General features: G+C 29.5%; 1 protein-coding gene across 1 annotated transcript; it reads left to right on the top strand.

The window, feature by feature from the left end:
* Window positions 1-7,884: 7,884 nt before the first annotated feature.
* LOC123296367 (LIM homeobox transcription factor 1-beta-like) lies at window positions 7,885-22,755 on the top strand. Its single transcript, XM_044877829.1, has 6 exons — window positions 7,885-8,216; window positions 15,127-15,344; window positions 15,421-15,617; window positions 18,381-18,534; window positions 20,994-21,149; window positions 22,511-22,755. The coding sequence occupies exons 1-6, from the start codon at window positions 7,885-7,887 to the stop codon at window positions 22,753-22,755; spliced, it is 1,302 nt and encodes a 433-aa protein (XP_044733764.1).
* The last annotated feature ends 86 nt before the right edge of the window (window positions 22,756-22,841 follow it).

Raw genomic sequence — 22,841 nt, 5'->3', positions numbered from 1 at the left:
AACTAACATTAATTTCGACGATGTGCCATCTATGTCAAAACGGTTGAACTAACATATATTTTTGCCGGGAGTGCCATCTATGTTAAAATTGTTGAACTAACATTTATTTCGCTGTGGTGCCATCTGTGTTGAACTTGTTGAACTAACTAGTAATGCCTGATAGTTCAACAAGTTCAACACAGATGGCACCACAGCGAAATAAATGTTAGTTCAACAATTTTAACATAGATGGCACTCCCGGCAAAATATATGTTAGTTCAACCGTTTTGACATAGATGGCACATCGTCGAAATTAATGTTAGTTCAACGAGTTTACCACAGATTTCACTATTTCAATTTCACATTAAAAAATTTCTGACCTTCTGATAACAAACTTCTTTCGATTTTTTACTCACGCAATGTACACTTTCTTTTAATTTTACCTATCAGGAATTACTTGTTACTTTTTACCTATGTATATCAGGACTACTATTTATATCAGGAATTACTTGTTATACCTGATAGGTAAAAAGGTTAGGAAAATCAAAAATCGAAAGAAATTTGTTACCAGAAAGTCTGAAATGTTTTGGTAATACTCACCGAAAAAAATTTGATGACCAATTCTGATAGTTCTTTCTTATTTTAAAACTGGGTTTTGAAAACACTGAAAATTAAAAAAAAAGTGTTATTTTAATTTTAATTTATACAAAATCTTTAATTTTTATAAATTAGAGGTAAAAAAATTAGAATAACATTTCTTATAAAATTTATTTATTCAGTTTTGATATAGAACTGAAATAAATAGTTTTGATTAAGAATAAAATTGTTTTTACACCTGAAAAACTTTTTTCAGATCATTCACATTAATTCTTCTTTAGCTTCAATGAACTTTAAATGTAGTTTTTACACAGGTGATAGTATTAAATTTATTTAAAGCAAATATTTAATCAAGTTTGTAATCAAGTTTTCAGGGACGTTATTTCACAATTAAATATTATAGAAATAAATTAATAATTAAATACACGCTGTGATGAGACCATAAAATAAAACATATTACGCGCTTAGAGTTATCTATCGGTGAATATAAAAAACCAAATTTCTAATTTCTGATTTTCGGTAATATTTCATTTTGCCACAACTTTCTTAGTTAATCCCCTGAAAACGAGGGAGCTTGGACATGTGTTTAAAAGAACATGTCCATTGGTTTGATGAATTCACTAACAGATGTCTGTACTCGCTTAATTTGTATTCATGATTTAATATCGAAAAAACCTGTGAACCTTAAGGAGGGTGTCCCGCCAGCAATAAACAAAAAATAAACAAGTAGTTAATAAATTAAAAATACACTAAAATAAATAAATCACTATACTTAATAAATCAAAGTATACCAATTTAAATTCCACGATCGTACAGATTAGAAATACATATTTAGGATATGAACAAATGGCTGTCTGTCCGTCTGAAAACACGATAACTCAAAAAAAGAAAGGGATATCAAGCTGAAATTTTTATAACGTACTCAGTGAAGTTGAGGTTGAGTTCGTAAATGAGTTACATAGGGCAATTGGATTTGGGTCTGTAGTACCTCTCTTGTAAACCATTAGAGATAGAAAAAAAGTTTAAATAAACTATTCCTTATGAGTAGTTAATAAACAACTTTTGTTTGAAAGATTTTTTCTTAAACAAATTATGACAAAACTTGGGTGTCCATTTTCTCCAAAACTATAAAAACATAGAGAGTTGCACATTCTAAAAAATACTCTCGAAAGCTTCGAAAATTTTCGAAAATATTTTTATCTTTTGATAATGCAAGCACTGATATTCAAAAATTTCTATACATGGTATTTATACAACTAACTCAGTCAATTGTCTGTTTTCACTTGTTTGTAATAAAAATCAATTTCAAGATAATCGTTTACCGACATTTCCAACAACATCAAGTATGTGTTAATAGTGGTATCCAAATTTCGAGCTATTTTATAATCACTTGAAACCTTTTGTAAAAACTGAACAGTTTCACAGAAGACAGTAAAAAGTTGAATTTTCACACATTAAACAAATAATTGAAAATTTCAACAAACAATTTTTTCTTGGATTTACGGGAAAACTAATGATTTTTTATTTTAGTTAGATAATTTTTTTCTGAAAATATTTCTAAATTTTCCACAGAAGAAAGCAAAATGTGAGCTTCTGTATGGAGGAATAATTCATGATTTTTTTGCTTTAATAAAAGAAAAATTATTTTTCAAATAACTATAAATACAATCAAGATAAATCCCAATTATCGATAAACTTTCGATTAAACGGAATAATCTCATAATTTTAAGTCGCAGTCCTCCGGTAAAAGTAATAATTTTCAAAAAAATGTTAATTTTTTTACGGGGGTCAATTTTCTATTTTAAGGAGCTATTCTATCTCCTATTTTTTAGGATCTAAATTGACTAGTAAAGCAACCCGATGAACTAGATCCAATCTGCAGTCAGATCATGATATCCCCCATAAAAGTCTGCAACTTTTGTCAAAGCTATTGTTTTGATTGGTTATTTACAAAACAAACTATTGACCCTAATGGGTTACAAAAAATTTTTTACTTTTTTTATTTATAGGCAATTTTACTACAGCTATGATATACAAATTACATACTGAACAAAATTAAGTCTTAATATCATTTCTCGGGTACATTTTTAGACCGTGAATCAATTTTTCGTGATCGCGCTAAGATTGATAATGATGGGAAAATCATGGAATTTGATAAAGAAATAAGGAAATACTCACATGGGCAGTAAAAATACAGGCTAAAGAAATAATATGTAAGCATTAGTAATGCTGAAGCATACACATACAATGTGACATTATAGCCGTTCTGTATTCACAAAGTAATAATAATAAAACTGATATGAAAAGAAAGAAGGCGTAACCGTCGCGACGCTATCAAGCTCCGCCTATGTGCGTCTGTGGCTGAGGCGTCGTGTCAACACACACACAGACAGTGATGGCGGGATGTAATATCCCATCAGCATGGCTATATAGCAACGAGAAAAGCCTAGTTGTTTTAAACATACAGTTTCAAAATCAAACACGATCATTAAAAACATATGTACAATAACAAAAATTTTTAAATAATTCCGCTCCGATTATTCATTGTTTTTTTTTGTTTACCGCGTGAATATTTTTTAACGCATCATTACGCTTTACGGTCACGCTCGCTTTATTGACGAAATTGTACCGAATTGCAATTATTACAAATAAAACGGTATTGTATTTTTTTTTTTTGGTGTGATAAATATTTTTTTATATAAAATTTTTTATGGCGTTTTTAAAAATCTGTTAATTTTATTAAAATAATGTTAATGTTGTTCGTAAAATGTCTGATGTTTATGAACGTTTAAAATATGTTTTTTTATTAATTCGAAAGTATTATGGCTTGATTAAAACTACGCTCATTTAGGAAGACATTTAAATTTTCGTCAATAATTTCAGTGTTTTTACAAGTACCTAATTGGATTTAATACATTAATTTATAAGGTGATTATATTTTGTGAAAATATATATTTAAACCGTCAGCACTTGCGTTATGAGTATTTTGCTTACGCTCGATTTAAAACTTTTATTTTTCAAAAAGTATATGTGCTTGAAATTTTTTTCATCTTCATATAATTTTATCTATTTTTGGATTATGAACTTTATAAAAATATAATCTTTTATTAACTCCTTCAAAAATTGTGAAAATTTCTCTCATCACGAGAGTAAAGGTGTAAGCAAAAAAAAAATAATATTAACTTCGGAAATTTTCGGATCTGTTCGTGTACTTTCGTTAGTTTAATATAAGTTGTACTGAGTAAACTAAAAAAAAAAACTTGTGATGGAAATATGGTGAAATTATATCGTTTCCATGGAAAAGCCTGAAATAAAAAAACTTATGCATGGTGCGAATAGTGTGACACACAGAAATGAAAATTGATGAAATTTTATTTATAATATTTACATTTACTTATTTAATTATTTTATGAATTCAGTACAAAATTTTAATATAAAAGTCTTTGTCTAAGCAAATCTTTGACAAAGTAATGATTTTGATTTTGATTTTTTTTTAGTTAAAGGCTGTATATGAATGAAATTGGACTTAGTCTAAATAAATTCCGAAAATTTTTAGAGGGGGTTGCCCGATGTTTTATATAAATAAATAACTTCAAAAGTAGGCATATTTAAAATTTGTCTTATGGGAAAATAGTAGATGAATGATATGTTTTCATACATTTCACTAAAACTTGTCAGTGGAAATTAAAAGTTAAAACCTTAAGAAATTATTAAAACAAAATAAAAGCCCATTGTGCCCGACTAATTAACGGTGTATGAGCACGGTAGTGGGGACACAAATTTAAAGAAATATATTTTTCCAATTTTGATGGTGAATTATGTTATAACTTGACAATATGAGACGAAAAGTAGGCATAAAATTTTTCGATACATGGAGTAAGTAATTTTCAAAATATCAAAAATTGAAAATTTCGCTTAATTATTTAGCTTTAGATAATTCGAAAACCAAGACAGATATATAACAAAATTCATCATCAAAGTTGAAAATAAGGTAAAAATAATTTCATCGTTAAATCTAAAAATGCCTTCGCGCTTGTACTACCTTAAAATTTCTAGAACTCAATAAAAACTGTGGCATTCACAAGAAAACGAGTTTTAAAGGATTTGTTTGGACTAAATTTAGTATTTTTGAGTTGTAAAAAATTGAAATGCCGAATAACTTTCACGATAAAAACTTATTTACTGAAATTCCGAAACTATCAAAGATAGAGATATGTCAAATTTGTAGGTAGAGTTAAAGTCTACAACTTTTTGTTTGAGCAATTTTTGATTGGTTAGCTACAAAACGAGTTATCAGCCATATAATCGAGTAAAACGATCCATACTGTAAACAGGCTATCTTTAAAAAAAAAAAAACTATGACCAAAGAAGCATGAACGATGAACCTCATCCCCTAATCGTACTCGTACCTACAACCTCCTGTATTTTTAGTTAAGGACAAACACCCCATCTATGCAATGTATTTTAATTTAGATGATCTTTAATACATTATTGTATGATTTAGAGTATTTAATAAAATGATTTTGATGATGTATCAGTGACAGCTAGCACGTGCCACATACAGTTAAATATTATTAGGGAGCTGAGCTGAGCTTTAACTCTTATTTAGCTTTAACTCCCCCTTTTTTTATATTATAAAGATATACATATTATATTATAGTCCGGTATCTAAGCAAAAAAAATGTCGTAGTTCTGCTTCGATCAGACATTTCTAAGAAAATTTTGAGTAAAATAAATTTTATCCAAACTTTTCCAACTTTGCTGGAGAAATATTTTCATTTGATAAATAAATAGATAAGCACTACAGGCCTAGAATGTCTTTGGCTTTCGAGCAGACATGTCTCCATCTGCTTCTGTTCTCGACTTCTCGTTTCCAGTTTCCAATTCCCAGTTCTTGCAAATCTTTTTCTTGACTGACTTTATCCAGCTGGTTCTGGGCCCACCTCTATTTTGTTTCCAGTATTTGCTCTGATCAATATTTGCCTCGTCGATCTGTCTAAAGGCCGCTCTGTGATTTTATCACGTTTGTTATACACGGCTCTTCGTATAATTCGTACAGTTCTTGGTTTGATCTTCTTTCTCAGAAATTTTTCTCAGAAATTCATATGTTCAGTGTCGGTTTTTCTTTTTGGTTCAGCTTCCAAAACGTGGTACCATATTTAATGGAAATAAAAACTATTATTGATAAAATTTTCGTTGGATACCGGACTATATTCTTGCTATAAAGATGATTCAGCAACCCACCACACACATAGTGTTTAAGTTAGCGGCAAACAACACACAACTTCATGATGATCAAAAACAACACATATTGAATAAAGATTATATCTGGAAGTTATTTGGATTAGGTGAACTGTTATTAATTGTTTCAAATTTTTATGCCTATTTTATTCCAATCAAAAACATCTACTTTGACTTGACTTGGCTTTCTTTACATCTACAATATTGACTGCAATAACACGTTTGCATATTATAAAATTTACAGGTATTATTACAGCCCACGGGACAGCATACTTTTTGTTAAATGATTAATACATACGAACCCAGAGATCTGCTTAAAAAATCCAAGTCAAGTTTTTTCTCTGAGATTATCTTCGGATGTAAGAAATGACCTATGAAAATTTCATTACAAAATGAAATGTATATCAAGGTATACTAATTTTAGTCCCAAATTTGTAATGCTTAAAAATATTGATGCTACAAACAAAATTTTTGGTATAGGTTTTCATACCGTCGTCTGTTCGTTAACACAATAGCTCAACAAAAAGTGATTTGTAGAGTAGATAGCTTCAACTGTTGGTCTTGTGAAGATTCTCGAAAAACGAAATAAAATTCAAGAAAATATTTTGGAAATTTGTCTGCCATAATTGTGTTGGTTTTTAAACTCGTCTATTTATTAAAAATAATTCAAACATTGCCATTGAACACTCTTTGTACATAGTATTTCGATAGTTAACTCAGTCAATTGTTTTATATTAGATTATTTTATACAAGTGTATTGTAAATTGTAATGTAAAAATGATTTTCTAATACCTATTAATAATTATTAATATTTCATATCATATTTGATAAATACAAAATAATAAATAAATATAGATGATACATGATTCTAAAGCATCGTCATGGTTTGTTATAAATATCTACGTGACTTCTAAAATAAAATATATTTAATAAGTAATATTTAAAATAAACAAATTAAATAATTTTTAAGGGTTATTTATGTTATTATAGGTTACTGTAGAAGGGCTAACATAACAAATGAACAACATGTATTTAAGCACTTGTTTTTCAGATTATACACACATTAAACAAAATTGGTTTAAAAAACCCGACTGCGTTAGATAAAAACTAAAAAGAAAACAAGTGAAAACAAGCAATTGACTGAGTTAATTGTTGAAATACCATGTATAGTCAGTGTTGATTTCTTTATCACATAACACATACAAACATGTGACACATACATAACTGTTAATCAAGTGTAGAACATATTATAAAATTTCCGCCTAATTGGCGCCCTCACGGGTAAACAGTGATGTTTACGAAAAAATGTTTCAAACAAAAGTTGTTGATAAGGAACATTTTTTATATTTAAACTTTTGTTCTATCTCTGACGGTTTACAAGATGGGTCCTACGGACCCAAGACCCAATTGACCTATGATGCTCATTTACAAACTTGACCTCACTTTTTACGTCCTGAGTACGCTGTAAAAATTTCAGCTCGATATCTTTTTTCGTTTTTGAGTTATCGTGTCCACAGACGGACAGACGGACAAACGGAAATGGACTAATTAGGTGATTTTATGAACACCTATGACAAAATTTTTTTCCTAGCATCATTATTTTTAAGCGTTACAAACTTAGGACTAAACTTAATATACTATGTATATTTCATATATAAATGGTATGTATAAAAATGGTGGAAGCGCAAATAAACTAAGTAGTATATCATATCTTATTAAGTATCATGTATTTATTTGCACTCCCACCATAATTATTAAATTGAATTGTTTTGTTATTAAAATAATTAAATAATTTATTAATTATTAAAGTTTTAACTTTAATTTAAATAGCTTTTTTAATTTAATTTCCATCGAATTTTGGAAAAATCAATAAAAACATATCATCCATTTAGCGTTTTACCATAAAACCAATGTTAAAAATGCTTACTTTTGAAGTCATCTATTTATTTTAATAATCAGTCTTATTCCAACGATATATAAACAAAAATAAAGCCAGCGCTCGTACATCCTAAATGATTGTTTTTTTTTTTGTTTTTCAGATAGTACAGTGTGTATCAGTTGTATTGAATGTCCAAAGAAATAATTACAAATCTTGACAACAACAACAGTAGTAGTGGATTGGCAGTGCCTGTAACTACAATGGGTCCAATATTAATGTCATTAAGTGCACGTAACGCTAGTAATAATAATAATAATAATAATAATAATGTTACGTCATCATGTATAAATGTTATGGTATGCGGTGCTTGTTGTCGTCCAATCACAGATCGTTATATAATGCGTGTCTTGGATGTGTCATACCATGAACATTGTTTACAATGTTTTGTGTGTGGCATACGTTTGGCACATACATGTTTTACACGTGATGCTAAATTATATTGTAGATTAGATTATGACAGGTAAGTAATACAAAAGATCCTTATAGTATTTTTAATTCTAATACAATGGAACTTGGTTAAGTGGAATCTGGATAAGTGAGAATCATCCATTAATGGAACTAATACTTAGGTCTCAACACTTTGGCCATGAATTAGCCTCTGTAACTGAGATAACATCGTTTTGTTTGTTTACTTACTTATTCTTATTATACCCGTAAATTGTACACTTAACTAATTTTGAGCCTCAATAACCTTCAGTTTTAGTTTTGCTTTACTACCATACAGATATTTAAATAAAAAATGCCGAAACAAAGGCTCAAATTATTATCAATACGTGAAAAAATGAAGTTAATTACCGTTTATGAAAGTTGGAAGACACGTGATGAAATCTGTGTCGAATTTAATTTGCCAAAATCTACTTTTTGTAGAATAATTCAGAATAAAGCTAAAATTCAATCAAAAAGTTTTGAAAGAAAAGGCAAACTAAAACGTGTACGTTTATCAGAATATCCTGAACTTGAACAGTGTTTGCTATCATGGGTCAAGCAACTTCGTATCAAAAACGTTCCGGTAAGTGGACCGATGATTATAGAAAGGGCACACGATTTCATATTGATAATAACTGCAAAACCTGTATTCTGACCGCTATTAATGAAACTCTCTGTAAATGAGACAGATATTTATTTATATCTGGATATCTGAGACACTGTTTAAGCGGAATTATCTATAAGTGAGACAAATTTGCAGGTCTGTTGATGTGTCACTTAACCAGGTTTCACTGTATTTCATTTATACAGAGTGTAAAAATCAATTATAATAAAATATATAAAATAAAATATATATTTGATAAACTTAAAAATGTCACATTAGTGTGTTCTGTATCTGATAAAGATATTAAAAAACCAAAGTATGTGTAACTGCTGTTGTTTGTGTGATCTTTAGTTTAGTAAGTTTAGCAAAAGTGAAAACACCAGCAGCATTCGAAAGAAGTAAAGATCAAGCAAGAGGTGTGTCTAACTAGAATCGATACAATCACGATGTCAGCAGTTACAATATTAAGAAGGAAACATAATAAGTAAGGTTTCTACATAGAACAAGCTAGCTAGAGCTACTATAGCTCTGGGTACTAGCATAAACATTTTGTGCAATGCTACACACAATCATCAACAGTTTGCAACAGTTTGTTTCATAAGAGTTCAAACACTCATCAATATACTCCAAATTATCAAAGGGATTCACTTCCGAATGAGCTGAAATCTTGTACAAACCTTTATTTTGAGAGTATAAATGTTGTCTCAAAAGCTACAGATGGTCATGCGCGCGCATTCTTAATATATTGAAGGTCAAAGGTCGTGAAAATCAGTTTTTTGAGACAACATTTTGTACTATCCAAAATAAAGATTTGTACAAGAATTTAGCTTATTCCCTTAGATTCCGACGTTAACCACTTTTTTTGATTAAGATGATCGAGTTATTTTTTTTGATTCTTAATGTAAACTTTTTCAATTTTCCACTCTAGAGTTTAACTTTGACTTTAATATGAGTTTGACATTTTTGTGACTGACACTACATTTGACTCAAAATGCATTTTTATTTTGCGTCACATTATGAATACTATTATGTTAAAGATTTTAGTTTTAGTTCAGATTTTAAACTCTGACTGGGGTCAAATTAAAGAACTTTAGTATTTTTGGAGGAAAAAGTAACATTACGAATAATTATAGCGGACGAGTCAATGCAGTATGGGCATCAGACCCAAACTGCTAAGCGATACCCACTTATTACTTATGAAAACGTAGATACTATAGTATTTGTCTCCATACCATACCAGCATTGTAGTAAACGCAATTTATTCCTTACCGTGTACAAACCTAGCTACCTTCAGCGGGTCATTCTAGCACTGTTCTTCATTCAAAGAGTAAAATCAAAGATCTGCATAGAAAATAACATTTTTATCAATTCTGAAGGAGTAAATTTGATTGAATTGAGAAAATGTAAAATCACATTGAGTAAAGCACACACAATATGTATACAGGGTGGAACATCATTCTAATTTATCATGGCTGCTAATAGCTAGTTTTGTATTTAACCAAATAAAAAATAATTAAAACACAAGTTGTAGAGTTTCATGCAGAATACAATGTTCTGACATCAGATTGTAACCAGTTCTTCGGGGATTACTTTAATAGTCAATTTAGATTCTAAAAGCGTAAGAGATAGAATAACACTTTAAATTAGAAAGTTGATCCTCATCAAAAAATTAACATTTGTTTTCGAAAATCGTTAACTTTCGGAGGAAATGTGATCTAATAATAGAATATATTTTAGAAAATTTTTCGTTTTTAGAAAAAATCATTCGTCTGTATTAATAATTTTTAAGCCCAGGTAAATTTTCACTATCTTTTGAAGATCAAGGTCAAATGATCTTAAAACTAGAATTTCAAGTCATGGATGCCGGAGAATGTCCTCTATTGCTCATTGACAAGTTTTGTCTAAAGCACTTTTCTGTAGCTAGCATACTTTCTTTCGATTAAATACAAGACTGACAGTTTTTTGCTTCGTATTTCCTTCGAAAGTTTTATTCTATCCCAATTTCTTTTAGAATCTAAATGGACTATAAAAGCATTCCAGAGAACTGGGTCCAATCTGATGTCAGAACATGATGCCTCCCCTTCCCATCAAACTCTGCAAATTTTTTTAAGTTACTTTTTTTAAATGGTCCACCCTGTACGTATATATATTGGCAATATCACATTGTTCGAATATTTTAAGGGAGTACGGAGCAATGTGACGACCCTACCTAACCCTCCTCTGATATCAACAAAAACCCAGCAATAAAATAAAACCACCACATGCACGAACAACAACATCCAACATCAGAGCAGAGCCCTACAATATCAAGTTCAATTCAAAAACATATTGCTTTTTAGGGTAGAGCTGCTTACTTATACCACCCCTAAAATTCTACAATTCATCCCTATTCTTGTTTCATTATTATTATTTGAATAGTAAAATGTTCCCTAACCTACAATGTTCAGTGTACCTACGTTCGATATTATTTTTTATACGATACGTTCAGAGCTCTAGCAGTGTATTGGTATTTTTTTTATTTTGATGCATCACTTGTTAAAGGAAAATTATTGGCATTGATGTAATGCTTTTCATTACAAATTTTTATTTATTTTTTTTTCGTAAATATTATATCTATTTTCGAAAAATTGTATCTGAAATATTCACACAATCTCAGTACAAGGTGCTCGAAGGAATAGTACCTACAAAAATTCATACGATATTTTACAGTAACAGTCAAAGAGACGGTATAAAGTTAGCCTTTACAAATCAAATTTGATAAGCCGACTTTTTTTATTCCATGAAAAAGTGTACCATGAATGGAAAAAACATAATACTACTGTTTTTGATGGTAACAAAAATTAAGTATGCTACCAACAGTCTAGTACTCTAGTACTATTAGCTTTCATTATCTTAAAGTAGCCCGGCTGTCACGTGACTAGCCAACTAGGCAATTTTTATGACGTAAATGTAATAAAATTCTTTAAAAATATCGTTAAAGTGTTAAAAACCAAAGTTTTCTTTTTGTAGAGCGCCATAAGGTAATGTTTCGACAAACTCAACCCAACCAACTCGTAATTACAATAATATTCTGGGTCTATAAAATTTTCGATCTATTTTTTCTGGGTCTATTATTCTCGGATTAATTATTTCCAATTACTGTCAGTCACATATGCGGAATCACTCCTGTGATAGCTTGCTTATAGAAAAATGTTTATGGCTATTTTTAACCGACTTCAAACAAAAACGGAGGAGGTTATCAATTCGACTGTATTTTTTTTTTTAATGTTTGTTACCACAGAACTTTTGACTGGGTGAACCGATTTTGATGATTCTTTATCTGTTTGAAAGCTGGTGCTTCCCGTTTGGTCTAGTTCTGACAACGAAATCCATTAGAAAACCATAAAAGTCTTAAATTTGCATTAAGTTTGCACGACAAGAAGACGAATAGCTCAATATCACTTCGATGATTCTTTTTTTAGTGACAAGTTAGTGAGCGTACTTCAGATTCACTAAAAATCACAAAATAAAAAAAACTTTTAACAAAAAGAAAACCGACTTCAAAAGAAAAACTTTTCAAAATATATTAAAATGCACTAAAAAGTAAAAAAATGACGATAATATAATGTAGTTAAATTTTTGGAGTCGGTGTCAGCCAAGCTAATGTAGAAAACTGTTCTGCCTGAGTTGTTTCCTTGGCTGACACCGACTCCAAAAATTTAACTACATTACATTATCGTTATTTTTTTACTTTTTAGTGCATTTTAATATATTTTGAAGTTTTCCTTTTGAAGTCGGTTTTCTTTTTGTTAAAAGTTTATTTTTATTAAATCAATTAATACTAATTAATATTTTTTCTTAACGGGTTTTTTTGCAAATAATTCTTAAATAATTATTTTCGTAATTTAATAATATTTCTTCGATAAGCTTAAAAAAGTACTTTAAAACTCGTTTGTTTGCCTGACAAATTGTGTGACTTATAACGTTTTTGATATGACTTAATCAAATTTTATCAATCCATGCGTTTCTCAACAAGTAGCCCATTAATTTTACTTTTTGCATTTGTCTATTTGGTAATCAAATTATTCATTAATTAAGAGACACAACGCAGGCGTATAATAATGGCTGAAAAATAATAACCTGAATAAAAATGTAAGCTTTTCATTATGAAATGAATGAAAACAATGAAATAATCGACTTGCAGACAAGGCAGACATATTCTATTTATACACACAATAAGAGTAGATATATGTATATTGTTTGTAGTATTCAAATATTTGTTCCGGAAAACATCGTTTAAACTTCTTTGTTACATATATTTTGTGATTTCCTCTAACAGAGCTTTTCAAGTGTATTCACTTTTGTAAAATTTTGTATAATAATAGTAACAGTAGCAACAGTATTTATTATAAACAAGCAACAAGAAGAAAACAAAACAGAATTGTACAAATAAGTCATTAAATATTACTATTAAGGAAATTGTTTTACACAATAATATGACATATTTATTATATTTTAATTTTATACAAATGTACCTCTATATAATATATTTTAAAGTCCCCATTTTGTATACCATGGGACATTCCAGATATGTGACTGACACCACATTTGACTCAGTCTTAATTTTAATTTATTAAAATAATGACATTATTAGTACAGTTACAGTTATGAAGCAGCTGAATACAGAGAATTAAAATGGAAAAAAAACCCAACTAAACCCACACCCACACCCACACCCATACTCAACCCAACCCAACCCAACCTAACCCAGCCTAACCCAGCCTAACCCAGCCTAACCCAATCTAACCCAACCTAACCCAACCCAACCCAACCAAAAATTACAAAAATTGTGTTTTTTTGAATTTTTTATGATTTTTTCGATTTTTACAAATTGCAAAAAGTGTAAAAAAAGTTTTTGTTTCCGATTTCGATAAAACTAAGTTTATAAGGTAATTTTGACCCGAAAATTACAAAAATCGTGTTTATTTGACCATTAAATGAGTAATTTTCGAGATATTTTATGAATCTGACTGTAGAGCCAACATTTTCATTCCGTTCAGTCTCTGAAATTATTCCGCATTGAATCTAATTATTCCGAAATTGTCCTTTTCATTTCAATTACGATTCATTACTGTTTCGGACACACAGTAATAAGTTGGACAAAGACCCAAGATATTTTGACGAATGATATTTGGTTTCAGTAAAAAAGGTAGTGGTGTATTTTATTTTTCTTAATTAGCCAATTTTTTGTAACATCTTTTATTGTATTATATTTTACGTTTGGTTAAAAAGTTCATAAATATTTGTGTTAAAATATATTATTCTCACTTCATCTTTATTAGCTGGCTAGTCAGTCCTATTTACATAATTTAGTTGAAAAAGACCACAAAACAAAATGAAACATAACAAATACTTCACGGCTAAATATTTTTTATTTTCATGTTTGCTGTAGTTACAGATCTGGTGGGTAAATTTTATCGGCGGCAAATATTTCGCAAAACAAAAAATTGCTGGATTATTTTTATTTTTATTACAATTGATTTCTGGTAAATATATTTTAAATTAAAGGAAAAAACGAAATATTAATAGTATAAATCAAACTGTAATAATTTATTAATAATAGAAATGGCACGTCTTGTCTACTGACAAGGCTAGCTCTGTCAACACTCCCTCCTTCTACATTTTTTGTCTCAAATTTAAAGCCTTACTTGAGTCCATGACTTTATTTATTTTACTCTATTTATTGTTTTATGTGCGAACATTTTTTTCATATAATATTATATGGTTTTCGAATACGGGGGCACGCGCTAAAAAGTTATTGTGCCCCGGACGCGAGTTAACTCAGGATCGGATTTACACAAGCGCCGCACTTGAGCAATGGCAAAAATGACGATCTAAGTTTCTTCAGCTAGTTCTTATCAAATTGGAACTGAATATGTAAATCCAATATGTAAATCTAGGCCCAGTAGCACCTTTGATAGCAATTTGAATTGGCTATAATGAGCACCAGCTCTGTAACTATACTGCTAGCTTCTTCATTTTGTTTCAATGTTTGAAATATGTTTTATGTTGCTTTGATATCTATTTTATTTGTATTGTATTGTAGTATATTATCATGTTCTCTAAAACATGACCACAATGTTGACCACAATGTCGTGTGGCTCTTAACCACACTTTAACAATAGTAGGTACCACAATCATAAATTATATTTGTTTGAGTTGTCTTCACATGAATATTTCTTTCATAAATAAATAAAATTATCATCAAAACACTACAATTTTCGTTTCCCCGTTTGAAAAGTTCTTTTAAATCAGTCTGTTTCGTAACATTAAAATTATCATTGTTGGGTGTTTGTTTCAGATTATATGTGAAGAAATGTTTGGGTTGTTCAGAACGGATAGCACCCGAAGAATTAGTAATGCGTGCAGTGGACAGTGTGTTTCATTTACGTTGTTTTATATGCGTTGTATGTGGAGCACGTCTTCTAAAAGGTGATCAATTCGTTGTTAAACAGGGTCAATTGTTTTGTCGTCCTGATTATGAAAAAGAAGTTGAAATGTTACAAGGATATTCACAAGGTAACGTTATCACTTTAGTTGGTCACTCTACTATATTAAATCAATTTGTTTTTTGGAACTATGTTCCTTATCGCAGGTGATTATTTATGCGATGATCTATTACCAAATGTCCGTTCACACGATGGTCGTCGTGGTCCAAAACGACCGAGAACCATTCTGACAACACAACAAAGAAGAGCATTTAAAGCATCGTTTGAACTTAGCCCAAAACCATGTAGAAAAATACGTGAAACGTTAGCAAAAGAAACTGGGCTTAGTGTTCGCATTGTACAGGTGCGTGCATTCAAACACTGATTGTGAAACTATTTTATTTTGTAAGTGTTTAATATTTGATGTTGTAACTTACTTAGCTATGTAGATCTTTGTTTTACATTCAATTTTATGCATGCCTTCCTGCATTTAAGATGAAGACACCTTCACACTTTCGTCATTTATAGGAATATCGATTTAAAAAATTTTCACAGTAATATAAGGGAATGGGTTACATTTTCTAAGATAGTTAACAGAAATCTGAACCTTAAACTCAGCCTACTCTAAATTGACTTATAGTGCAAATTCTTAAAGTTTTGCATAGCGCCAGAGATGGTTAAAAATATCGATAAAAATTATTAGAAAAAGTTGTAAAGTATTTTACCATCAAAAACAGTCATTTTGTTTCCATTCATGGTACAACCAGGCTTTTTCAAATGTTTACACCTCTTAAACTTTGTATGTTTTAATGTGAAATGCATAAAATCATTTGATGGCCACATTTTGAAGTTGTAATAATGTTTTTATTTTTTTAGACTAATGTCACCTTTGTTTCTTTTTTTTTTTTTAATAAATGTTATATTTGATGTGATTGTTTTTTGATTGGCTTCACTTCACAGTTCGTTCAGTTTGGCTAGTTTTAAAGTCCAGAAGTAATCGGCGCATCACTACCCACAACTATTCTATACTTCAATCTAGTTGTTTGTATGAAAGTAATATACTGTTCAACAAATTTCAAATATTGTTGGTTCTACCACTTTATAAATATTATAACAAGATAGTGATGTGATTGACACAATCACATGAGCAAGTTTGTAAGGTTTATTTAAAAAAAAAATTATTTTTCTTCGAACCAGCTACCTATGAATTACTATCGATTTTAATGTCTTAAGCTCACCGCTGTACCAACTGGGCCACCGATGATAAATTAGTAATAACAATTTTTCTTTTAATTCATCGATTCACTTTATTTACACGATTATATATTCCAACTAAGTATAATTTTATTTTCCATCAATAAAATGTATGACTTTTAAACTAAAATCAATCTATTTCGTTAGAGTAATGATTTTGTTTATTTAACTTCAGTGATTTTGTATCAATGAATTCATATTTTAAATTCAATCCCACTTGTTCCAATTATTTCAGGAATTTGTTTGAAAGTATTTTTACTTTATTTCAATAGGAAAAACCCAACTTCGAGATGAGTTTTTCAATGTAGTGATGCGCCAATTCGTTCTGAACTATTATTACCTATTATTTGTTTATTTATTGATGAATGTTATATATTTAGTTTGTTTATAAATAGCATCATGTTGTTGTATTGATGTGGTAGGTATTGATAGTGGTACTGGTACTGATAATGCAATGCAATGCACACTAGTGCAGTCATACGCACATTATTCCTGTAGGTACCTTTGATTTCCATTGAACCAAATATAATTTGTTGCCCACATAGGGCGGTAGGCTCATGTATTGTACCTATTGTATTGTTTACCAAAACACAAATTAAATCTGCATACGATATCATCCAACATATCGAACATATATACAGAGAGTTAGAAAACTACTCAGCAATTAATCGAAAAATAATGATTTTAAAAACAAAAAAGTTATATACTAAAGTTTTATGAGTAAAGAAGCTCACTTTTACTTTTTACTGTATGAATTAATTGTAATATTAGTTTTAAAAAGACATACAATTGATTTAGTAGTCAACCCAATATGTGCGTACTTTACCTACATTTGATTTGATTAAGATATTTATTATGACATAACATAGAATTTAATTTTATTCACTTTAAATTATCTCTATTATCTTTAACTTCTGATAACTCACTTTTGTAACTAATTTTTTTTAATAAAAAATACAAATTGACAAATTATAAAAATACTTTTGCATATTCTCAAAATTCATGACAAGCTGAATCGATTGAAACAGTTTTAGTTTAAAATGGTCCATTTTTGGTTTCGATTTTTATGATACATTTTTCTTGATTTTACCTCTCAACCAGCAAACAAATCAGAAGGATAACGTGCGATAAGAAACATAGTTTCAAAAAAAAGTTTTAAAAAACAAATTTAGATTTCAATTTAAAATTTTCTAAGGCTACTAAATTTTAAATGCATAACTTTTTTCTAAATATTAGGTACTTTTCAAGTAACTCGAATGGTTTCGATATTTTTCTAACACTATGTATTTTAGCTAACTGCTTGCATGCTAATGTGGGATCTAGTACCATAGAACAATTAGCTTATATTTACAAGTGGATTAGTTACATCAAACAGTTTCATATATTTCTTATTAATTCCGAGATTCTTCACTTAATAATTTCAATTCGTTGACGTCGCTTGATGCGGTCATCTTAAGGCGGCATAAGCCTAAATAAATAGAAAAGCAGAGCTTTTATATATTTGATCAATTTTACCACCCATTTTTTTTGTTAGTAACAGGAACCTTTAAAGATATTTCAAATTAAACATTTTTAAAACATATTTTCCAAATACTAATTTAAAAAATTTTAATTTTTTCACCACTTTTTTAACGAAATTCGTTGCGGTTCTTACGTGACAGTACGACAAATATATTTATGAATTCTGTATATATGAAATATATCAGAGTATATTAAGTTTAGTCCCAAGTTTTGATGGAACAAACAAAAGTTTGGTATATATGTTTTTATAAAATCACCTGAGCTTATTTCCTTTTTCGTATGTTTGGCGAATATAAAATTGAAAAGAATTATAACCCAATTTTTTCTAATTTTATAATTTTTCTATTTCTAGGTATGGTTTCAGAATCAACGTGCCAAAATGAAGAAAATACAGAAGAAGGCACGTCAAGATAATAAGATAATGCCGAATAGTAATAAAGATGATTCGGAGAACAATGAAGATAGTAAATCGGATATCAAATTACAAGTCAAAGAAGAGGAACGCAGTTAGTATACATTTTTGGAAAATATTTTATTACTAAAAACACTTATTTTTTTAAGAAATTAAGGGTTAGAGAAATAAAATGGAAAAAATCTGATTGGGACACCAAATTATCTATAAAGGGATTGCAAATCATATACAGGATGATCCATTTTAATCTATTATGGCTAATAGTTCGTTTTGTTGTTAACTAATAAAAAAAACTTGTTGACAATAGTTGCTGAGTTTGATAGGGGAACATCATGTCCTGACAGCAGATTAGATCTAGTTCTTGGGATTGCTTTAATAATGAATTTAAATCGTAAAATGTAAGGGATAGAATAAATTCTTTATGAGAAAATTGATCGTTCTAAGAAAACACAAAATGTTTTCGGAGGAAATGTGACATTTATTCGAAATAAAACTAAAGCTGTTTACAGAAATAAATGCTTTAGCCAAAAGTGCCAAAAGTTGTCAAGAGCAATAGAGGACATTTGCTTGCGACCATGATTTTACAAATATTGCAACTATCTCTATTTTCAATATTCTTAAGGGCAGACTATTCCGCCATTACATCTTTCTCCAATGATATCTATCGAATGGAACTTCTTTTTTTTTGGTCATAAGAGTGACATTATCTCCCTAAAATAAACAATTTTGTATGTTTCTAACAGCGCAGCGCATCATCTACATAAACGTCTACGTCTTTTTGTTGTCTCTAATATATATATATATATATATATATATATATATATATATATATATATACGTAGTATGTACATATGAACGTATGAACGTATTTACAAAATAAGAAGAATTTTCTCTTGATGTTTTCTTCTTCGATCTTTCATAATGTCTAACATACACACACACACACACACAGTGGTTACTATGGTAACCAAGATCGTTAAGGGTAGGATAAAATAATATCGTACAATATTATATGTTGTTTGGTAATAGTTCGGGAACCAGTCTTGTTAGTTAGACAGACAGTTTGAACAAGTGAAAGGACCTAGTATACCACTATAAAAATGGATTTTGATCAAATATCGTCTATACAAGTAATTCTAACTGAAATTTTATATAGAAAATTAAATTTTTGGAGGGCTGCCCGACTTTTTCATTACGATTAGGATGGTCGAAGATAAGTTTAACTCCTAGGAGGAAAGTCGCCATCTTGGTTTGAAGGGGAGAGTTGGTTTTTTTGCAATAACCAACAACATTGATTTTATCGAAAAAAGTGTCATTAACATTTTTGTAGAGAATAACATTCTTTACAAAAATGATCCCATGCGTTTTTTTTTTTGCGTAGGTCAAATACTAAACAATCTACTGAAAAGTTAGTGCAAAATTTGAGAAAAATAATTTTCCTTTTTGCTATTTAACATTTTCGGCGTAATTTATGGACAGCATAACGGGCGGTAAGGTTTGTCTAAACAATTGTTTACTATGACTTGTTCTCGCGTCACTTGTTTTCATTTATTTTTGGATTATTTGTGTCTTAGACTGAATTCTATAAAAGCATTTCTGGCTCTTGGACTTAAAGTATTTCTTTTCGTATACATGAAATGAAATTGGTATGTCTTTTAATATTTCATACTCGTAGTCTTCATATAATAATAATAATAATAATAACGTCTTTGGTTCTATACTTTTGTAATATTTTTGTAAAAATTTATATTAACAATAAACATGAGTAACATTCAAATAATTGAAAATTGTGGAAGCCATATTATATTATTGGAAAGTCACATTCAGAATACATATAAATTTGGTTGAAAGCCTTTCCTCAAGCCCATATAAAACCAAGTCAGTCATATGTGACTGATACTACATTTGACCCAAAAATCGTTTTATTTAGCGTCATAGTATGAGTGCCAAGGCAATATTAGTCTCGAAGTTAAAATTATTTATACCTTATTTTCAACTTGTTATAACTAAATGAATGTAGACGAAAAATAAGAATAAAATTTTTCGATATCTGTCTTGATTTCGAAATATTGAAAGCTAATTAATTAAACAAAGTTTTCAATTTTCGATATTTTGAAAATTAGTTCAGATATCGAAAAATTTTATGCCTACTTTTCGTCTCATATTGTCAAGTTAAAACATAATTCACCAACAAAATTGAAAAAGTATACTTTTTTAAATTTGTGGGTCCACTATCGTGCTTATATTATCCTTAATTAATAGGGCACAACGGGTTTTTCACGGCCAAGTTTTGTAGAAATCTATGAAAACAAATCTACCATAAGACCAATATTAAATATGCCTACTTTTGAACTCATTCATTTATTTAAATAATCGACCAACTCTTCCTAAAATTTCCAGAATTGATTTAGACTTAGTCCAACTTTATATATAAGTAAAATCAAGCCTTTTATCCAAAATTTCCCCGGCATTCGTACATTCTTAATTGAAAAATGAAAACCAATATTTTTAGACAGATGAACGATTTCTAATTTCGAATGAATTGTGTTACAGGTCCATCTGGGATGAATCAATATTTGAATGAAAGTGGTAGCGATACAGAACAAGACGATATGCGACATTTTCTACCAACAGTTAAACAAGAGAATATGGATAGTGAAGATAGCTTTTTCAAAACATCTTCAAATAATTCCTTACATGAATTTCCAGGTGAGAACATAAACATTAAAATTTGTTGACAATTTTGAATACATTTTAATGTTTACACAGATAGTATCTTGTTATCCCTTGGGAATATATTATATATGGTATCAGGATATGTTTAACCTATCATAAAGTGATTGTTTACATATATGTGATCATTTCACTCATTCAAACAATTTCATTTTGAATTCATGTACAGAGTGTTTCAGTAATATTCCTTAAGAATTAAGAATTCCTTGCCGTGAACGCAATACTATATAGTTTCGATGTTTTTGAGATTTGCTATGAAATTTTAAACATAAATGAATTTACCATTAAATATATCGGAACGTGAGCGACAGTTAGGGCGCATGGGCCGACGTCAGAATGTGGTGTCAGGCACATACTGACTGAGTGGTATTCACAATACTTCTGGCGAATAGTACTATTCGACACTATAATGTTACTAATGGCATACCAGCAATATTTATTAAAATAACAAAATACGTTAAGAATTTAAAAAAAAACGAAAGGTGTCGTGAGGCACCCGGTTGGAGCTATGTTCGTATCGTATCTTCGTATATTATAAATGTAGAGTTTACTTTTTTATTCAGATTTGCTTTGAATTTGTTCAATTTTCAGTGTGACTTGTAGTTAATTTGCTATAAAAAAAAATCACAATTCCAAAAAAAATGAAAAACATACAATAAGATAAAAATTATTTGCAAATACAAATAACTGTCACTTATCTTGTGACCAAGTTTCGATTTATTAGACTTTGCTAAGGTCTCGAAAACTATTGCTAGTCTATCCTTAATTTTATTGTCAAACTTAGCATTTTCTTATTTATTAATTAAAACTCTGTCACTTTATTTATGTTACACCCTGTAGCTATGATACTGTTAGGTAGGTATTCTTAAGTTAGGAAACAAAGTTACAAAAACAGAGGGTTCGTTTACAGTACCTAATATATCAATATTAAATTCTGATACATTCTACAGTCAAATTATGGGGGGAAGAAATGACTTAATGTTGACAATATGTTGATATATTTATTGTCGAAAAATTCTCTTCTAAGTTTTCGAAATACTTGCAAAATTTTTTTTTTTTGTATATAAATCGAAGTATTATGTAGAAAAAACCAAAGTAATTCATAAGTTCATCAACTAAAACCCGAACTTCTAAAACAAGAAAATTTTATCATCTGAAATTCTAATGATAAGTAAAATTGCCATTACAACCGGGGGACCATTCTATGGAGAACTTTTTAGAAGCCCCTCAGACGGTAATGACGATTTTATTTATCCATACAGCGTGATTTTGGTTTTTGACCTTTATTCTTTTATTGTTTAGAAAATTTCAAAATGTTGCTTTTATTGTTTTTTCAGGGACGAGTGGTATCCCTCCCAAACAAGAACATAATTTTCTAACTTCGTTTCCATATAGTGCAGATCCTTCAACGCAACATCATCTATTTTTATCAAATGGTCCACACACAATAACTGATTCATCTAACACTGCCTATGGTGGCCATTCACATGGTATGGGTGGCCTGAATCCAATTGATAAATTGTATTCAATGCAGAATTCATATTTTTGTGGCGAGGATACATCATCATTAATGGAACAATGAAAATTTTCTTGATTTTTCTCAGAAATTTAGTTTTTGAAATGTCCAAATTTATGTCCATTAATTCAGTGCTATCGCTGTCAGTTATT

This window comes from Chrysoperla carnea, chromosome 3 (genome assembly GCF_905475395.1).
Source record: "Chrysoperla carnea chromosome 3, inChrCarn1.1, whole genome shotgun sequence".
Lineage (NCBI taxonomy): Eukaryota > Metazoa > Arthropoda > Insecta > Neuroptera > Chrysopidae > Chrysoperla > Chrysoperla carnea.
The sequence above is the reverse complement of the archived record's forward strand: the minus strand, read 5'-3'. Positions and strand labels throughout refer to the sequence as shown.